This window comes from Saccoglossus kowalevskii, chromosome 2 (assembly GCF_978046115.1).
Source record: "Saccoglossus kowalevskii chromosome 2, keSacKowa6.1, whole genome shotgun sequence".
NCBI lineage: Eukaryota > Metazoa > Hemichordata > Enteropneusta > Harrimaniidae > Saccoglossus > Saccoglossus kowalevskii.
This window is the reverse complement of record NC_140642.1, coordinates 38,552,110-38,572,579: the sequence shown is the minus strand read 5'-3', so window position 1 is coordinate 38,572,579 and position 20,470 is coordinate 38,552,110. Positions and strand designations below refer to the sequence as shown.

The following is a 20,470-nucleotide window of genomic DNA, read 5'->3' as shown; positions in this document are numbered from 1 at the left end:
TCGACTAAGTACAACCCAGTTCCACGTAAAGTTACTGTCTCAGCCTATCGACCAAGTACAGCTCAGCTCCACGTAAAGTTACTGTTTCAGCCAATCGACTAAGTACAACCCAGTTCCACGTAAAGTTATTGTCTCAGCCTATCGACTAAGTACAACCCAGTTCCACGTAAAGTTACTGTCTCAGCCGATCGACTAAGTGCAGCTCAGTTCCACGTAAAGTTACTGTCTCAGCCAATCGACCAAGTACAGCTCAGCTCCACGTAAAGTTACTTTCTCAGCCCATCGAGTAAGTGCAACCCGGTTCCACGTAAAGTTACTGTCTCAGCCTATCGACTACGTACAACCCAGTTCCACGTAAAGTTACTGTTTCAGCCAATCGACTAAGTACAACCCAGTTCCACGTAAAGTTACTTTCTCAGCCTATCGACTAAGTACAACCCAGTTCCACGTAAAATTATTGTCTCAGCCAATCGACTAAGTACAACCAAGTTCCACGTAAAGTTACTGTCTCAGCCTATCGACCAAGTACAGCTCAGCTCCACGTAAAGTTACTTTCTCAGCCCATCGAGTAAGTGCAACCCGGTTCCACGTAAAGTTACTGTCTCAGCCTATCGACTACGTACAACCCAGTTCCACGTAAAGTTACTGTTTCAGCCAATCGACTAAGTACAACCCAGTTCCACGTAAAGTTACTTTCTCAGCCTATCGACTAAGTACAACCCAGTTCCACGTAAAATTATTGTCTCAGCCAATCGACTAAGTACAACCAAGTTCCACGTAAAGTTACTGTCTCAGCCTATCGACCAAGTACAGCTCAGCTCCACGTAAAGTTACTGTTTCAGCCAATCGACTAAGTACAACCCAGTTCCACGTAAAGTTATTGTCTCAGCCAATCGACTAAGTACAACCCAGTTCCACGTAAAGTTATTGTCTCAGCCAATCGACTAAGTACAACCCAGTTCCACGTAAAGTTATTGTCTCAGCCAATCGACTAAGTACAACCCAGTTCCACGTAAAGTTATTGTCTCAGCCAATCGACTAAGTACAACCCAGTTCCACGTAAAGTTATTGTCTCAGCCAATCGACTAAGTACAACCCAGTTCCACGTAAAGTTATTGTCTCAGCCAATCGACTAAGTACAACCCAGTTCCACGTAAAGTTATTGTCTCAGCCAATCGACTAAGTACAACCCAGTTCCACGTAAAGTTATTGTCTCAGCCTATCGACTAAGTACAACCCAGTTCCACGTAAAGTTATTGTCTCAGCCAATCGACTAAGTACAACCCAGTTCCACGTAAAGTTATTGTCTCAGCCAATCGACTAAGTACAACCCAGTCCCACGTAAAGTTATTGTCTCAGCCAATCGACTAAGTACAACCCAGTTCCACGTAAAGTTATTTTCTCAGCCAATCGACTAAGTACAACCCAGTTCCACGTAAAGTTACTGTCTCAGCCAATCGACCAAGTACAGCTCAGCTCCACGTAAAGTTACTTTCTCAGCCCATCGAGTAAGTGCAACCCGGTTCCACGTAAAGTTACTGTCTCAGCCTATCGACTACGTACAACCCAGTTCCACGTAAAGTTACTGTTTCAGCCAATCGACTAAGTACAACCCAGTTCCACGTAAAGTTACTTTCTCAGCCTATCGACTAAGTACAACCCAGTTCCACGTAAAATTATTGTCTCAGCCAATCGACTAAGTACAACCAAGTTCCACGTAAAGTTACTGTCTCAGCCTATCGACCAAGTACAGCTCAGCTCCACGTAAAGTTACTGTTTCAGCCAATCGACTAAGTACAACCCAGTTCCACGTAAAGTTATTGTCTCAGCCTATCGACTAAGTACAACCCAGTTCCACGTAAAGTTACTGTCTCAGCCGATCGACTAAGTGCAGCTCAGTTTCACGTAAAGTTACTGTCTCAGCCAATCGACCAAGTACAGCTCAGCTCCACGTAAAGTTACTGTCTCAGCCTATCGACTAAGTACAGCTCAGCTCCACGTAAAGTTACTGTCTCAGCCAATCGACTGAGTACAACCCAGTTCCACGTAAAGTTACTGTCTCAGCCAATCGACTAAGTACAACCCAGTTCTACGGAAAGTTACTGTAATTTTTGGGCTAGACAAACTATTTGTGTGACCCACATACATTCACAACCATCATTGTAATATATAGTAATATCATTGTCATTCAAAAATTATATACCATTACTGTTAAATGTGTATTATTTTTGCTTTAGTATTTATTAATCTAATTGTAATCTGTTTCTTTCAAAGTAAAACATTACCGTAAATAAAGAACAATTACTCACATACAACAAATCTATTTTTAATATTAGATTCAGTCAAAATCAGTCGAATACTTAAATTTAATACATTGACAGACACATCTCTAAGATAGTGATGACGTAATTGCTAAATAAAACGCATAATATTGAGAAGTCAGTTGAATGGAGAATCTAACTAGACACGAATTTATTATTATTACACGTACAAATTTCCCTATAATAATAAAAGCTACCCATACATCGAATACAGCAACGGTATTATTCATTACAATACAATAACATGTGGAATATTAGTATGTAATTCCATTATTATTTTAAAAGAAATCCCCCTTTCAAAGGGTCGTCTTCTTCAAAGGTGAAGGCAGATTTACCAGTGTAGAAGGCATGCCCAGAGACTTCTATTATCACAGCGTCATACGAACCGCATTTAGTTTGACGTACAGGTTTGGCACTGAATTTACTTCCAATTCTGGCGTTTACAAATACACGCGACTTGTTTAATGAGATGTGTCTTTTATGGTATTGCAAGGCAGTTCTTGCTGTCACACCACTGCCAGTTGGTGATCTATCAACCTGCAGATGAAATGAAAACAGGGTCATTATAATTCGACAACAATTGATAAAATAATAATTTGCCATATTTGTAAGATCCATCTGACCTAATAAGATTGTTTGTGCATTTTACACTCTGTTTAAATGCTGCAGCGCCATAGAGGGCGCCTCATAATGTGATCCTACCTGGGCATCGGCAAATACACATATATTAGCAGTGGGCTCATCTGAATATTCATCTTTCCCATCCGTTACTATGGTACCATATATAAATGCTAAATCATTATCATCTGGGTGTTCAAGTTGTACTTCATTTTTGACAGCGTTGGTTACCATGGTAGCCGCATCCTTTATTTGATTAATGGGAGTTTTCCAGAGATCTAGTCCAAGTTTGTCGGCAGATATAAATGCATAGAAAGCACCACCATAACTGATGTCAACTTTGACCTTTCCATGGCCTTGTACATTTAATTCAACATCTGTGGATAAAATGATTCATTCTGCATTAGTTTAAGCTGCTTTGCACATGTTGATAGGTTTCTGATATGGACATTTTGGGAATACTACTGGTAGTATAAGGAATACTGTTAGATTTACTTTCATCTGTGTCTGCCTCCGTAGCCACATAACTGCCAGGGAAATATGAAAAAATCAGATTAAAATCTATTTTGATTTAAATCTCATTATGAAATTAATCTATTCTCAGCCAGAGTCGAACTAAACAAGGAATATGAGAAAACTATCTAGGCGGACAAAACCCAGATGTAGATTTAAATCCATTTTTTCCCTCTGGCCAATTTAGACCTATTGATTCCATTTTTGTTTTCATTCATCTGTCCTAAACCAGTCTATTCCTGCTTCTGCCATCACAGAAAAAAGGTTCAAATAGATATTAGACATTTTTCATTGGATTTAAATCAATAGTGTATGCTTTTCAAAATGAGATCAACAATATTATTTCTGCATTTCAGACTTAGTCATAACACATACCGGTATAAGCTATCCTATACTGTGTGTGACGTACACAATTACACCAGTTAGAACAACATTTCTATATTATCTTTTTTTTTGCATTTCCGTAGATTAATTTGTGATCGAGTTTTCAGCACCCTGCTTTATTTGAATATTAAGACTAAAAAAATACAGACTAAATACATGTGCTAAAACAAATAGCATTCATGAATCCAATAATGGTAGTTTTGTTCAGTTCGCTTATTTACATAATTACAGTTATGTATTCAGAAACGTTTGATTCAGGGGTACAGCAGTAGGAAATAAACACTTCTCAGAATTACAACACTATATGCGTAGATACGACTATAATATATGCGTGATCCGATGACGAGTGATGCGGTGTGCTTCGCTCGTGAAAGTACGACCGTGGGATACACCGCAACAGTCGTGAAAATAACTTCCATACGCAACGAAAGCCACGGGGGGGGGGGTGTTCTGTCATAGCACGCATATATCATTAAATTTAACCACCCGCGCCCGAACTTACCTTACCTTTACCTCCATGATGGGAGCAAGTAATGGAGGTCATTTACGATGTGGTGTGGCCAAGAATTAAATTTAGCATGAAGTCAACAAATTTATAAGGTAGACACCAAATAAATTGAAAACTAGCCTTAGCTGGGTCACAGTCCCAATCTCCGGTCTGGGAATGCTCATTGTTAAATCAGGACTTTCTACCACCATGGTTAAATAGAGTATTTTTAGCTATATGGTCAGAAGGACTGTGATTGGGCACAATGAACTCAGAGATAAAAGTTGGGGGATAGAAAGAAATACATATGTTTTTTTTTTATCAAAATATTACTAGTTATTCAACTCCCTGTGGACTTAATGTAGTTCAATGCGAATCATGTCTGTGTCATGAACACTCTAATATTTATTTTGACTGTTTACTAGTATTTCGTTAATTTGTTATTTTCGGAGTCAATCGGGCGACTTCGGCATATCACGTGATCGAGTTGTTTTGGTTATAGCATAAAAAAAACAATGGCGCCAAGACAAAAACACTGATAAATGAACGACATTCAACAGGAAAAAAAACACAATGCCACTTCTGGCGATCGAAGAGAAACACGGAATAAGTCGGGATATCTCGACAACAAACAGCATACCAAACCCCATGTTTCGAGGGTTGAAAAAAAAACAACAAGAAGTGATCCAAAAAACGACATTGAAAATGATGAAAACTCGCTGAACTCCGACCCGTTGCACGACTTCCGGTACACTGAAAGTCACCCTGCAGACCGACTTGTTTGCGCATGCATAGTGAACGAAATATTTTACTGCGCAGATATGAAATATGTTTTTTCAAGTTTTCCGTTCTCAACAAAACGGTTAATACTGGCGTATCGGCGGCAACTAACATGGAGTATGACTAATGTTGTGGAAACAAAAGCGAAAGCACTGTAAGATTAACTAAGACAATACTTTTTTTAATCCTCTTAGTTTCGTTGTTCTTCCTGTGGTTTATAGTTCCTTAGGCTCACGTAGTTTCCATCGTATTTCTCAATTCTCATTACTAGTATTTACAGATGCTGCAGCAAGGTGAACGTACATAGTCGTGCTAATGAACATTGGGGCAATGTTAGCATGTTAAATTTGATTTGTGAGACCACCGTTGAGGGACGGTGGTGAGATGTGTTCCATTAGGAGTAAACGGACAGAATCATAGCACTAAATACTAGTAGTAAAACACTTCTACTAAAGGTCAGCTCAGCTGTCACTCTGGATTATGCAAATTGCATTCTTGTTTATAATATCAAAAGAAACGACACGAAAATCTGTTTTGATTTTAGACTTAAAATACTAGACAATAATGGTCCATGGCGCCGTTCTTTTGCATTCGAGAAGTGCTGTGGACAGAATATGTGACTATTAAATTCAGGTGGCTGTATGTTGAGGTGTTAAACTAGCGTATTCTCTAATACAAGCCTACGTCACAAACTGGTCAAAATCCCCCAAACATTGCCAGCAACCAATCACAGACTAGCTTAAACAATAGCTTTCCCTGACGATAATACTTAGCAACGTTATTTCCCCCACGCTTTAAATTTTTTTTGTTTTTGTCTAGTTTCCGTTTCCGGTCTGTCTTAGAGAATATGTAAATACAGGAAGCCTGCTTCTAAGCAGTCAACGAAGTGTGGTTTATTTACCGTTGCTGTTACATAACAATGATTGACAAGGGACCTTTACTTTTTCTTTTGATATAAGATAAACTGAAATTATATAAATATTGTTAATATAATCATAATCATAATACATATCCTACCAGTTGCAAATACAAAAGCAGGTACGCTTTGAAATCTCACAGAGCCACTCTTCCCGTTCTTGTATTCTACGAGCGCCCTCACTAGTCCACAAGGACATTCAATATTGACTTTCGTTTCTGGTTCGGTTGGCGTGACATGTCCGTAATCAATCGCATATCTTCCAAGTGCTATTACGGCGTGTCCACACATGGTACTGTAACCTTCGTTGTGAATAAAGAGAGCTGCAATATCGGCGTCTTTTATATCAGGCTCAACGAGAAGCGCACCGTACATGTCATAGTGACCTCTCGGTTCGTGCATCAACAATTTCCGGAAATTGTCAAGCTTTTCTTTAACAAACCTTCGTTTCTGTAGAATTGTTTTCCCGTCAGGCTTGGGGAATCCATCCGTGATGATTCTTAGCGGTTCACCACCAGTATGCATCTCTACTGTGTTGATATTCATGCTACACGAACTGTTTAAGTCTGCTGCCTGTCGAGTTTCACTGGCGTCCCAAGCTCTATACAAAGCAACACTGAACCGCAGAGAGGGACTGTGACTGAACTCACACTGGGGGTCTCACGTGATATTAGATGGTGTTGGCAATTGTTTAATAGTATCATAATACGAACTATTTAGGTCGTCACGTGGACTCGTGTGCTTGTTATTTTGCCGTGTGTGACATTGTTTGTTTATTTCTGCAGACACACAAAAGTCCATTAGGATGCAGCATGGATGTAGGTATGTCACATCATGGATGTACATCCATGGTCACATTGAAGGAAATAAACAAATGTGTAATTCACAGGTAAAGTGTTATTCTGCTTGCAGCCTTTTAGGGGCACTCACACATCCCTCTGATGGAATGGAAAAGGTTACTATAATATAAATGCAAAAATTATAAAAAAATAAACAAACCACAATACAGAAACACCAAGACAAACATATGCACAATACACCTAGGATTGACCTTGTTTGATTTATAATCCTGTTTTTAGACATTTTGCTACATTGATGCGAACAAGTAGCTTCAAACTGGATATTAATTCCAGTGAACTGTACCTCTGGTGATTTACTAAATTGTAATCATGGATTTTCAATGCTAAACCCAGGGCTAAGCGCCCTCTGTGACGACCTTCGGGTGTGAATATTATGTAATTTTCTCATTTACAAATGGCAATGGAGACGTATTTTACTCAAATAATCAAACAGAATAATTTCCAAATTCACACTATTCCCTGGAGTTTCATAACCTTTGAAGCAATACATAACAACCCAGTATAATAAACTGTATGTATATATACCCGGTATATAAAGTGCAGTGTGTTGTTTCTAATAAAAGTCATTATCAATGTTTTGTAGTAATTTTATCATTATTTGTTAATAGAAATAAGTTTATAGAAATACCAGATCTCTGTTCAAAATACCAGGTCAGTGTTCACCAGCTGTTACATTAAAGAGGTAAGTGCACTTATTAAATGAAGAGACTTATGTTTGTTGTAATTTTTTTTAAATGATATTCTGAGACTGAAAAACAAAATAAATCAATCATAATTTGCATATAGTATACATGTATGATATTGGCGACAACCGCTAATAAAATTAACCATTTAGGTCTCTATTAGCAAAAAACGTCACTTTGTCTGAACTCGCACAGGTTTTACTAAGCAAGAAGTTAAAGTGGTAGGGTTGTCACCTGCGCATGCACGAAATTGAGTCCCAAGCGATGATAACAACACACGCTAAAAATGCAAATGGCTAATGTGTAGACATTTGTTTGTAAACAATGACATGCTATTTCCACCTGACGTATGCATAGGTGATGACTCCCTAGCTTTAAAGTTCATACCCAGCGAAAGCTTTTGGTAAGTTTTCTAGACAATGTATACTTATAATATAACCCAAATACATTTGTAAGGTCTATATATAACACACATAGAGAGACTGCGATATAACCCTGACTAGTCGATAATGCCCACAGTCACTTGGGGGCTGAAAATCAATAAATACTAATTTTCAAAAAAAAAATCATCCGCTATACGTATATAAATAAACAAGTTGTGAAACACGGCACCTAGTAAATCGACACCCTGTCGGTTTCAAATGTCGATTTCTTACCTTAAAATGCGAAACAAAAATTTTAGAGGGGATCAGGTGTTACGTTAATAACCATTGTTCATAATCGCTAACTTGGTTTTATTCAAAACTGCACAAATCGCGAGTTTTCTGGTGATATCCGACAATTTCATGATCGAAAATGGCCAGCAGCCAGAATCAAGGGGGATTCGCACAGAGTTCTGGGTAAATCAAGTGCGCATACTCATTTTCAGCCAATCAGGCGTGCCGTAACAGCGAGTATTTCCTTGATTTACCCAGAACTCTATGCGAATCCCCCTTGATTCTGGCTGCTGGCCATTTTCGTTCATGAAAACGTCGGATATCATCAGAAAACGCGGGATTTGTGCAGTTTTGAATAAAACCAAGTTAGCGATTATGAACAATGGTTATTAACGTAACACCTGATCCCCTCTAAAATTTTTGTTTCGCATTTTAAGGTAAGAAATCGACATTTGAAACCGACAGGGTGTCGATTTACTAGGTGCCGTGTTTCACAACTTGTTTATTTATATACGTATAGCGGATGATTTTTGTTGTTGAAAATTAGTATTTATTGATTTTCAGCCCCCAAGTGACTGTGATAATGCCTGCTCGTTCTGATCTTGTCACAAGGGCTATTTATTATATTCAGGCCCCAAATGGCAAGCAAGTTGCACAAGCAGGGAAGTAAAAAAGTAAAATTTGGTCAAATTTTAACAGTAAATATAGCATACATAAGCAAAATTTGATGATTCATAAATCTGTACAAGTTCCTTTGTATGTCAATGAGTAATCAACACTCTAGAGGGCGCTCTATTTAATGTTGATTGAATAAACTTGTCATATATAGACTCTCAGCTCTAACTCCAGCTGTAGTACTTTTAGAGTGTGATCACTCACAGTTCTTCTCAGACTGTTTATATGAGTAAAGTGTTCCTAAAAAGTGTAATCCCTTTTCACGCTACATTATGTCTATTTATGGCCATGCATACAGTAACATAGCCATGTGGGTTTTGCAAGTTGTGACATCAAGATGATGTAGGTTTTCCTGCATCCTGCAGTGTTGAAAACAGAAAAAACAAAAACCGAAAATTATATAAATAAACGCACTATCGTATTTGTTGCAAACACAAGTCAACAACACTGTATACGGTACAAGCCAGTGTCGGGAAATATATCTGGTCCAAAATTAGTCAGTTTACTTACGATTCAAATATAGGATGGATTCCCAAAGTTATTCAAGAAATCATGAGCACCACTGCAGCATCTATCACTAAAAAAAGGCAGTACATCGTGGAAATATCACAAATACAACATTTTTCCATATGGTATCATAATTAAAAGTATAACTTGCATTTGATATGTTGCTTAGCAATTCATTTGAGAACCATGCACAATATAAATATTTACTCATTAACAAAAGTCAATTTAAAATTAAAATAAGGTATATTTAATTCAATCTTATTAATCACTGCATGTGTTATTCTTTGAAATCATACATTGAAAATATAAGAACTACTATAAAATACATGTAAGCTGTATGGACAGCATACAGGTTACCATGGATACTGATACATTTGACTATAATGAACAAATAATGATGCAACTATTAGAGAAAGGAAAAAACAACATTAAATTACATAACTGAGCAAAATACAATTAAACAAAGGAAAAGTATGACACTGCAAACAGATTTAGAGCAAGATTAATGATGAAATTTGTTTTAAAATGGATTATGGCTTAGTTAAATTTTGGATTATGGCTTGATTGGATTGAGGTTTGGCTGGATTATGGTTTCTGGATTATGGCTTGACTGGATTAAGACCAGCTTGCCTGAATTATAGTCTGACTGCATTATGGCTTGGCTGGGTTTGGGTTTGACTGGATTATGGTCAGCTTGACTGGATTATAGTCTGACTGGATTATGGCTTGACTGGATTATGGCTTGGCTGGATTATGGCTTGGCTGGATTAGGGCTTGACTGGATAATGGTCGGCTTCGCTGGATTAGGGCTTGACTGGATTATGGCCAGCTTTGCTGGATTAGGGCTTGAATGGATTATGGCCAGCTTTGCTGGATAAGGGCTTGAATGGATTATGACTTGATTGGAATATGACTTGACTGGAATATGTCTTAACTAGATTATGGCCATCTTGGTTCAATTATGGCTTGGCTGGATTATAGCCTGGCTTGATTATGGCCAGCTTGGCTGGATTATGGCTTCACTGGATTATGGTCGGCTTGGCTGGATTATTGCCGACTTGGCAGGATAATAGCTTGACTGGATTATAGCCAGCTTAGCTGGATTATAAGCTTATAGCTTGTTCAGGGTTCAATTATGGCTTGTCTGGATATGCACAGCTTGGCTGTATTAATTAATTAATCATGTAAATTAGTTAATTAAAATGCACAGATGAAATGAGTCATGAATTTTCACAAACAGTATACATGTAACAACTGAAAATAAAACCATGCTGTAATCAGAGGAAAACAAATGTAAATTGTATAGCTTAATGCCAAACTTGATTTTCCTGTTTCAACATATATTTAAATTATATTATCCAAATGTAATTTTCAGCTATTTTAGGTTTTAAAAAATTATAATGAAAAACAAACATGTAGACTTAATCTTTGTCAAAATATAGCCGCCTTGTATTTTAAAGAATAGATTATTTCTTGCCCGTTTCCCAACTCGTATAATTGTAGTATGTGAACTTTGACCCCATCCAAATTTTGAACCAATCCTCACATATTTTTGCAAAATACACAGAAAAATCTTTCCACTGATACCACACACCATTAGTCTCCAAAAAAAAATAACAAAAATTGCAACAAATTGACTCTTGATCCCATTTTGTACAGGTTACCAGTGATTTTACAATATTTTTACTCATTGAAGTTTCCAAAGATCATTTTACAAGAAATCCTCCTTTCAAAGGATCGTCTTCTTCGAAGGTGAAGACAGATGCACCAGAGTAGTAGGGACGTCCAGAGACTTCTATTATCACAGCATCATACGAACCGCATTTAGTTTGACGTACTGGTTTAGCACTGAAATTACTTTCAGTTCTGGCGTTTACAAATACACGGGACTTGTTTAATGTGATTTGTTTCTTATGATATTGCAAAGTAATTCTTGCTGTCACACCACTACCACATGGTGATCTATCAACCTGTAGATGTGATGAAAACAAAGTAAAAATAAATAGACACCAATAATAAAATATTAATTTCCCAGAGCTGATCAACCAGTGTGACATCTGATTGTCACACCTACATAATTGTAGCAAATACCTATATGGAGGAGGGGGGGGGGCTAAAATAAAAATTTCCATCAATTGAAATCCATGATTGTCATGAAAAGTTAAGGACCCCCATGAATAATTAATGTTATGCGTACCAGTATTCAAAATGCTAATGTACATTACACATGACAGATTGTTCTGGATAGTACTGAACAAACTTTAAATGCTCATATTTTTGAATTATGTAGAATTTAAATTAAATTTAAATTTCTTTGAGCATTCCAATTTTGTTTTTTCAACACTGTACAATTTTTTCTAACTCAATGTTAGTTATTTTTACTCTTTTCACCAACAGTTCCCTCTTTTTATCATGAATTCACAAAATAGTCTGCACATTCCTTCAGAAGATTGGGACAAAAATAGCTAAATTTTTTGAGTAAAAACTGAAAATTGATTCAAACTTGTCTGTTGGCACAATCAGGGTTCATTTCCAGAAATATTAAAGAATATAAGAAAGAAATTACTGAATAATTTGGGTGAGAAATTCTGGCAGTGAAAAGGTTAAAGCAATCTTTCAACCATAGAACTCCAATAAAAAGCTGTTCTTCAGGTAAATATACGGTCTGGCAAAATTATTTGGTATGTGAATAACGGTAGTTTCCTTTCTGAAGGATGTGGTGGCCCTGAAAAGGGTTGTTTGATTTTGTGTTTGCACAGTATACGCAAATGTTAATGTACCCCTACTTTGAAATGCGTGTAGTAAACAGCAGTTTTTTTCTTTTTAAATTAGATGGGACCAAGAAATAGCGATATTTCGACAGTTTTTAAAAGTTTTTTTTTTAATATTTTGGCATCATTTTTCTGACATTTCAATCTTTCCTGATGCCTAAAATGGTCTATTTAAGTTTTTATTCAAGAGCATGTTTATTGCGACTAGCGTGAATGGGTAAACTTCGTTTCAACAATGAGCTGTTATCACTGTAAACAATGTTAAATTATTCTTCTAATGCTTGGTTTATCTTTTGAAAACTTTTCTTTATTTGAAAAAAAAAATCATGTCGTTTTCCCATCAAAATCCAAGCCAAAAGATCGTACTACAACAACAGCAATTCTCTTCCGCATAGCGTTAGATAACATTAACATATTTAAATGAGCTATGGTAATTTGAACACGTTGGCATCATCCAGCATTTTGATTGGTTAATTAGTGATTTGACCTATTAGGTTAAATCTGCAAGAGAAAGAACATGGTGGATACCCAACAGCATCGAGAGCTTATATGCAACCGGAATTATTTGCTTACGATGAAACTAAGTTGAATTTAATTTGCATTTCATAACAATTCAAGGAATTTATTTTTTTGTACGTTATTATAATCCCTACTGTGTAATAATCAACAATTGTGAAACGCAACATGACCAGATTGCGCAACTGTGAACATTTGCTGCTACGCAGTGCAGTTGTGTTTGTTTAGAATATATTTTCGTTAACCCAAAACGTACTGACCAATAATCACGTGAAACGCAGAGTCGAATGCTGTTCCACTTAGTAAACGCACCCAAGAGTGATTATAGACCCCGGGCGTAACGGCCGATCTTCAAGTTAATTTGGATGATGCTATTCAATGAAGACACTCTAGTATTGCACACACAATGATTTGTTTATGAATAAATTAACATAAATTATTGCTCTGGAGAAGTTTTAACTTTTATCCATTTATAAGTCCCCTACCTAATTTTTCGGCAATTTGCCGTTTTCCTGGGGGGGGGGGGTTATACTCAAACAACTATGACAAATGTATATATATATTGCGAATTGAATCGTTTCAAGTGAAAAGGTCTTAAAAAGAAATCCTACCTGGGCATCGGCAAATACACATATATGAGCAGTGGGCTCATCTGAATATTCATCTTTACCATCCGTTACTATGGTACCATATATAAATGCTAAATCATTATCATCTGGATGTTCAAGTTGTACTTCATTTTTGACTGCGTTGGTTACCATAGTAGCTGCATCCTTTATTTGATTAATGGGAGTTTTCCAAATATCTAGCCCAAGTGTTTTGGCAGATATAAATGCATAGAAAGCACCACCATAACTGATGTCAACTTTGACCTTTCCATGGTCTTGTACATTTAGTTCAACATCTGTGGATAAAATGATTCATTCTGCATTAGTTGAAGCTGCTTTGCACATGTTGATAGGTTTATGATATGGAAATTGTGGGAGTACTACTGGTAGTATAAGTAATTCTGTTAGATTTACTTGCATCTGTGTCTGCCTCCGTAGCCACATAACTGCCAGGGAAATATAAAAAAATCAGATTAAAATCTATTTTGATTTAAATCTCATTTTTAAATTCATCTATTCTCAGCCAGAGTCAACCATGGAATATGATAAAAACTAAATTATTTTTTTCTGATTTGTTTTCCCTCTGGCCAATTTAGACCTATTGATTCCATTTTTTTCATTCATCTGTTCTAAACCGGTCTATTTCTGCTCTTTCCATCACAGAAAAAAAAGCCCAAATAGATATTAGAAATTTTTGATTGAATTTAACCTTTTCACCACCAGTTCTCTCTTTTCATAACAACTTCACAAAATAGTCCTGTTTATAGACTGCACTTTTCTTCAGAAGATAGGAACAAAAATAGCCAAATTTTTTCGAGTAAAAACTGAAAATTGACTCAAATTCTGTGTGTTGTCTCCAGAGTTCATTTCCAGAAAAGGTTAAATCTGATTTAAATCAGTAGTGTATATTTTTCAGAATCAGAACCACAGAGGAAACTTTTCAGTTTCTCAAAACTAAATGCGCCCTCTACCACCAGAAGTTGTTAAATTAGTTACATTTGTTTTCAGAAAGATTATTCAATTTTACTTCAGCATTTTTAATACATTGCAAATAAGTGTAAATAACATTGCTAAAGAATATATGTGTTCAGTAATGTAATTAGTGCTTGTAACTCACTTTAAACTATTAAATTATAATTCATATGCCCAAATTTCAGATACATTAAAATTGGTCTGATTAATTGGGCAAACATATTTAAACATAAAAAAGGTGATACCATTTTATGACTTAAAAAAGTATCGTAAATTATGCCTTCATTGCATTATATTTAGCATTGAATGGTTCAATTTGAATTTTTTAGTTGCAGTAAAAAATTTCAAAGATTAAAAAAATTACTATAATATTATTCATTCATCATGGCTTTAGTTTTCATCATTTACATCTACATCCCACTAGTGAGTGTTATCTCATTCACCCTGATTGATGGCATGACTTACATGTACATCTGTACACACATGTAAACAAAAGTAAAACATCTCCATGGAAGATCTGTTATGGTTTTTGAAACATGGATTAAATCTAGCTACATTGCGATACTATCTTTGTGTATTTTTGGATAATTCGTTCCATTTCCTAGTTTGTTGTAATTTTAACTATGATTTTGTAACCCTTAAAAATACTTTAAAGCGGGGTGTCATCACCTGCATATGCGTCAGATGGCCATAGCGTGTCACTGTTTACAAACAAGCGTCTACCCACGAGACTTTGCATTTTTAGAGTGTTTTTATCGTCGCTTGGGACTCAATTCCCGCACGTGCGCAGGTGACGATCCTCTCGCTTTAATGGGTGGAGTTAGAAATGTCTACACAAGTATAGTAGCATGCACAGAACCAAAGCGAACAACTTCCGGACACATTTGTGTGGTTCTGATTTGAAAAATGTACCTCATAGTGCCTGGTACACAATTCTGAGAAATTTTACTGATATAAGATAAACTGAAATTATATAAATATTGTTAATAAAATTATAATACATATCCTACCAGTTGCAAATACAAAAGCAGGTACGCTTTGAAATCTCACAGAGCCACTCTTCCCGTTCTTGTATTCTACAAGCGCCTTCACCAGTCCACAAGGACATTCAATATTGACTTTCGTTTCTGGTTCAGTGGGCCTAACATATCCATAATCCGTCGCATATCTTCCAAGTGCTATTACGGCGTGTCCACACATGGTACTGTAACTCCTGTTATCCATGAAGAGAACTGCAATATCGGCGTCTTCTATATCAGGCTCGACGAGAAGCGCACCGTACATGTCATAGTGACCTCTCGGTTCGTGCATCAACAATTTCCGGAAATTGTCAAGCTTTTCTTTAACAAACCTTCGTTTCTGTAGAATTGTTTTCCCGTCAGGCTTGGGAAATCCATCCGTGACGATTCTTAGCGGTTCACCACCAGTATGCATCTCTACTGTGTTAATATTCATGCCGCAATATCTCTCCATGGTGACGCCAGTACGTTGACGACTGTAGATCACTCGTACCTAAATGCCGCTCAACCACGTTCGCTAAACCGGGCTAAACCACTTTCACCCGGTTTGTATTGACACGTGAGAAGGGAAAGATGGCGGAATATCCATAAAGACCCAAAGCGCCCCTGGGGTGAACAATTTGAAACCATTGGAGGGGTGGCTAGAGAGTGTGACGACTACATTTTTTTGCGGGGTCTTATATGTATGTTTTGTTTTTCTTCAATTTGATCTGCAATTATTTTTTTATATCTCGGTGTTTAGCTTGCATATTTTTTTTTCATCAAAACCACCCATCATCTCTTCAAATGGTCGATTCCAAGTTGCCTCACTAATACAAAAGCGTAAGCAGTCCTGGTCGGCCCACCAGTCATAATATAATAAGATTTTTTGAGCCAATTTATTAAATATTGACAAAAATACGTTGTTGTTAAATATTTGTTTTCAATCCAAAAGCATTTTTTCACGCCGATCGTAACCTAATATAACGTGGAATGAAAATGAAGCCATTCACACAAACAATAACAATAAAGTTGACCTTCTTTTTCGTCGTTTTGAATGAACCATTTTACAGGAGCGATAGTGCAAGTTGAATACCTCCATGAATAGTGTTAACTGCTCATACCAATGACTCACTGCACCACTAGGAATGTGTTGTTAAAAATTGTGGTTCAAATGTAACACCTCTCGCTGTGTGAATTTAACTTTGAAGTGACTGATCAACTGTCCTTTCTGACCACATACCTTAGACAGTAAGGACGTGGCAACTCCTGTCTCAAATCTAAATTCCCGTTTACGCCGTACAACGAATACAATGTGCCAATATTTATAGTTGTGACAGTATAACGGGTAAATGTAATGTTCTAAAGATGACGATAAATCATGATAATGATAGGTCGGGATTTACCTATTAGGCAGTTCAGTTTCTTGAAAAAAATAACATTTTTTGTTACCCTTTCCTGTTTTCATAATGAAATATTTTTTTTTTTTATAAATGTAGTGCGTCGCGCACCTCGAACTGGTTTCACCTAGCTGTTACCGGTTCTTTGTTTTGATATTCGTTTGTTCTTTTTACCAAACGCTTCAGCGTGGTTTGTTTTCAGGGGTGAGTGATACCAAGGTGGGAAATGGATGCACATATGGGGTTAATTCCTTGAATTGCAATATAGAGGGTTCAGGCTGAAATACAATATATAGTGTTTTCATGTTTCGTCTGATATTTCTGTGGTATTCTGCTGCTGTAAGTAATGCACGATTTGTTCCGAAATTCAGTATATTGTGTGTATTCCATGGTTATTCGTTTTTTGCTGAAAACACCCCTATTTTTTAATGGCAGAGTCGAATAGTTTCACTCCCACTGGGAAATCTGCATTGTTGCTTGAATGAGAGCTAATTAAACACATTTTCCAGACCGGCGAAAGAGTATGCAACAGCCAATTTTAACAGCCTGTCACATGATTTTACTCTGAATGTCAACATGAAAAGAGGCTAGTCCATTTTACGCAGGAGTAATTGGGAGTAGAATATGTGAGGGATAGTATCAACAGAGATGTGTATAGTGAAAAGTAATATCTATCCTTCTTTTGCATCTCTGAGCATTTCTGTTTTTGTATATTGGTTTGAAAATCCTGAACTTGTATGAACGGCACACCACGTGATTCGTTTGAATACAATGCTGAAGGCAAACATGCCGTGATACAGCGGTACTCCACTGACGGGATGACTTACTAGTACTGCATGCTACAACTTCGCTTGTGATGTTGCTTGTTAGCCATGGATTAAATGAATCTTGATTACCAGTTAAAATGTTGCACATTTGGCGTTGGTAATCTTTATTTGGAACTGGGTAACGCCGCAACGTCGCCAGCAGAAACCTCCTGGTACTTGTACTATGATAAAACTCAGTCAACATACATCAAGTTCTCTCAATCGTAGTATTCCATGTGATGTACACCTAATATGCCAAAAATGTTGCTGAACGATTTGAACTGGATAAAAATACTTTGGTTGCCATTGAAAACAAGCCGGTAAAAAACAAGCAATATGTTTTCGGCTGTTACCATGGTAGGACATGAACATGAAGCTAACCTATACGAGGTTCGCAAAATAACATTCAGTCTTTAGAAGTCACTTTATTTTATTGCTAGGACGTATTCAGCTGTTAAATATATTATTTCCAACCGTTTTGCGATAGTATTTTCTAGATTGGAGGCAGCATTTACATTTTATTCAAAGTTCAAAGTTGTGTTGGGATTACGTTGACAGTGTAACAATGTGGGGCGAAAGTATTCAAAAAACAGATTTGGCTTTGCCATGGTAGCGGTGGGTCAATTTTCAGGATTTATTGGCACATGATGTCATGAATAAGAGAAACTAATGACCAAAAATAAATATTGCATCGTATATAAATGATGACAGCGATTTACTAGGCCTATGGCCTGCGAACTCATATGATGTGTGTGCACGGTGCGACTAGTAACAATTACCTAACCTACCGGTCCTTCACGGCCACAGTTGTCGCGATGCATCTCAATAAAATAGCATCTAAAACCAATTAAGGCCGATATGTGTAAAAACTTGTACATTAATAGTCTAGTCTATGCAACCAGCAATAATGACATGCAAGAATGGCATTGGCAAAATGATGACCTCAGATGTCACGGCCATGTCTAGGGGCATGGATATGATTTATAGTCTTTGCCCATAATGTAATGTTATAATGTATATGAAGTATGTGATCATGATTAATCTTCATGATCATTTGCATTTGATTCACCACATTGGCATGCCTGGCTGTATTCATTCTTACTTTTTCATGATCATTGTTTGGTTCACTACAAGTTTCTTGTGATTTAGGTGGATTTTTGTCACATGCAAGAAACAGCAAGAGCTGCAATGTGTACATCAGAGGGCTTTTATCATGCTTGTGATGTTGCTACTGTAGGTAAATGGCCACAGCAGTAATGTACATAACTGTCATTTATTAGGCAGAAACTGATAGGGGCCAATTCCTTGTGCTCACTACATACACATGTACATCAGTGAAGGTTTTTCTGTTGCCAGCTGCCATTTTTGAAATGGTGCCACCGATCAACAATTCATGCCACTCACCTCAACCTTGAACAATGACATGTGTTGTCATTTGTTATTAATTTTCTTTTTATGGAAATGAGTTACCTTTTTCTAAAACAAACAAAATTTGATAGTAATATCATCATGTAAAAAAAATTGTTTAAATTGATTGTATTTGATATAGACTGAACATGTTGGGGAAAAAATAAATCTAAAATAATAAAATCCCTGCCTAACTACCCAATAGTTTTTACTCCATAACTGAAAACACCAAATTTGTTTTTCATTGGCCTCATAATGGTTTGAGATCTTTTTAACATGACCCACATAAATAATGAGGGATGAACTGGGATTCTGTACAAACAGGTCCATGCATTTACATTCTATGTATCTGGTTTGATGTTGACTCATTTACAGCCTTGTCATTGGTGATACAAGAAGTTTACTCCTTATAGCATGTGTGTGGGCTGTCTTATGCAAACCAACAATGCTGTTTTTGCACATGGTCAATTCACTCCGGTTATATGTCAGATGACACATTACCATTGCCATGCGATAAATTCATTACTTTTACCGGTTCTATCAGTCTGATGGAATTGATATCATCATTGATAACTCTATGAAGTACAATTACATTCCATATAGTCTCTTTGCACATACTTTATTTCTTATTCACTCTGAATGGACAGTTGGATGAACATACAATAGCCTAAAAGTAAGGGGGTATATTTGTACAACACCCTGTAACTTTGCATGATATGGGTCTATAATACTGTCTTGTAAACAGTTAACTACTGGTTTTGTACAGTTTATTGTTGCTGCACATATACTTATTGAAAACAACAAGATATAGTATTTTCGGCAATATGACTACTACCAAATTGGTCGGTGGTGATATCTATCATTTGGGTCTTCCGTTGACACTTATCTGCTTTTGCACCATGAGTCGTTCCATGCACATCATACCAGATTTTATCATGACACTCCGTTTACAACACTAATTTACCTCATTATAATGTGCATAACCTGTGTTTTCATTGAGGGGATGCTTGAATGCACGGTAGTGCTTTCGGCATCCTCTCACTAGTTATTTACAATGTGCCTCAAGATTTAATTTATGGAAAGTCCAATCATATCCAAAGCATTTCAACAATGTTCTTCCTATTGAACATTCCTCTACTCAACACCTTACTCAAATCATTCATTACAATATATAATCCTTACCACTTGTTTTTTTATTTTCTTCCAGGCGAGATAATTCAACCATCACCTGTATCTCCTATTGGTTCAACTTTTTACTTTATTCTTACTCGAATTTTTTTGTAAACTTGTTGTATATTGATGGTTAAGATAAAAAATAAAAACTTTATTTTTTCCTTGTTCATTACAGACGTTTATTCTATTCACACTATTTTTACATGGTTGTCTTCCAACTAGTCATGCTGAGTGATGTCTAATAGCAGCTGGCCAAATTACAATCGAATGGTGGGTGGGTCACAGTCAAGTACAAATAAGCCATTCACTGCCAAAGAACAAATATAATCATTCTTTCCGATCAAGAACTTTAACCCTCTTGATTCAAATGACATAACCAAAAGACTTAAGACATCACCTACTTCCTATAACACACAACA

The 20,470-nt window shown here is 36.7% G+C and overlaps 2 protein-coding genes across 2 annotated transcripts; both read right to left on the bottom strand.

Annotated features, from left to right (window-relative positions):
- Window positions 1–2,222: 2,222 nt before the first annotated feature.
- On the bottom strand, window positions 2,223–6,845 carry LOC100374014 (Trans-L-3-hydroxyproline dehydratase). The gene is made up of 3 exons (XM_006815728.2): window positions 6,121–6,845; window positions 3,024–3,316; window positions 2,223–2,858 (listed from the first exon to the last, which is right to left on the bottom strand). The coding sequence occupies exons 1-3, from the start codon at window positions 6,563–6,565 to the stop codon at window positions 2,595–2,597; spliced, it is 1,002 nt and encodes a 333-aa protein (XP_006815791.1). The 5' UTR covers window positions 6,566–6,845; the 3' UTR covers window positions 2,223–2,594.
- A 2,529-nt stretch (window positions 6,846–9,374) lies between these two features.
- Window positions 9,375–15,809, bottom strand: LOC144350650 (trans-L-3-hydroxyproline dehydratase-like). Its single transcript, XM_085495345.1, has 3 exons — window positions 15,278–15,809; window positions 13,299–13,591; window positions 9,375–11,370 (listed from the first exon to the last, which is right to left on the bottom strand). Exons 1-3 carry the CDS (start codon window positions 15,738–15,740, stop codon window positions 11,107–11,109), a joined length of 1,020 nt encoding a protein of 339 aa, XP_085351471.1. The 5' UTR covers window positions 15,741–15,809; the 3' UTR covers window positions 9,375–11,106.
- Between the last annotated feature and the right edge of the window lie 4,661 nt (window positions 15,810–20,470).

Bases quoted from the DNA above. Each gene is read 5' to 3' on its own strand.
- LOC144350650 (XM_085495345.1), bottom strand. From the start codon at position 15,740: ATGGAGAGATATTGCGGCATGAATATTAACACAGTAGAGATGCATACT. The intron at 13,592-15,277 runs GTAGGATATGTA...TTTTATCCACAG, and splicing joins TGCTTTTGTATTTGCAACTG to ATGTTGAACTAAATGTACAA. The intron at 11,371-13,298 runs GTAGGATTTCTT...TCACATCTACAG, and splicing joins GTGTATTTGCCGATGCCCAG to GTTGATAGATCACCATGTGG.
- LOC100374014 (XM_006815728.2), bottom strand. From the start codon at position 6,565: ATGAATATCAACACAGTAGAGATGCATACTGGTGGTGAACCGCTAAGA. The intron at 3,317-6,120 runs GTAGGATATGTA...TTTTATCCACAG, and splicing joins TGCTTTTGTATTTGCAACTG to ATGTTGAATTAAATGTACAA. The intron at 2,859-3,023 runs GTAGGATCACAT...TTTCATCTGCAG, and splicing joins GTGTATTTGCCGATGCCCAG to GTTGATAGATCACCAACTGG.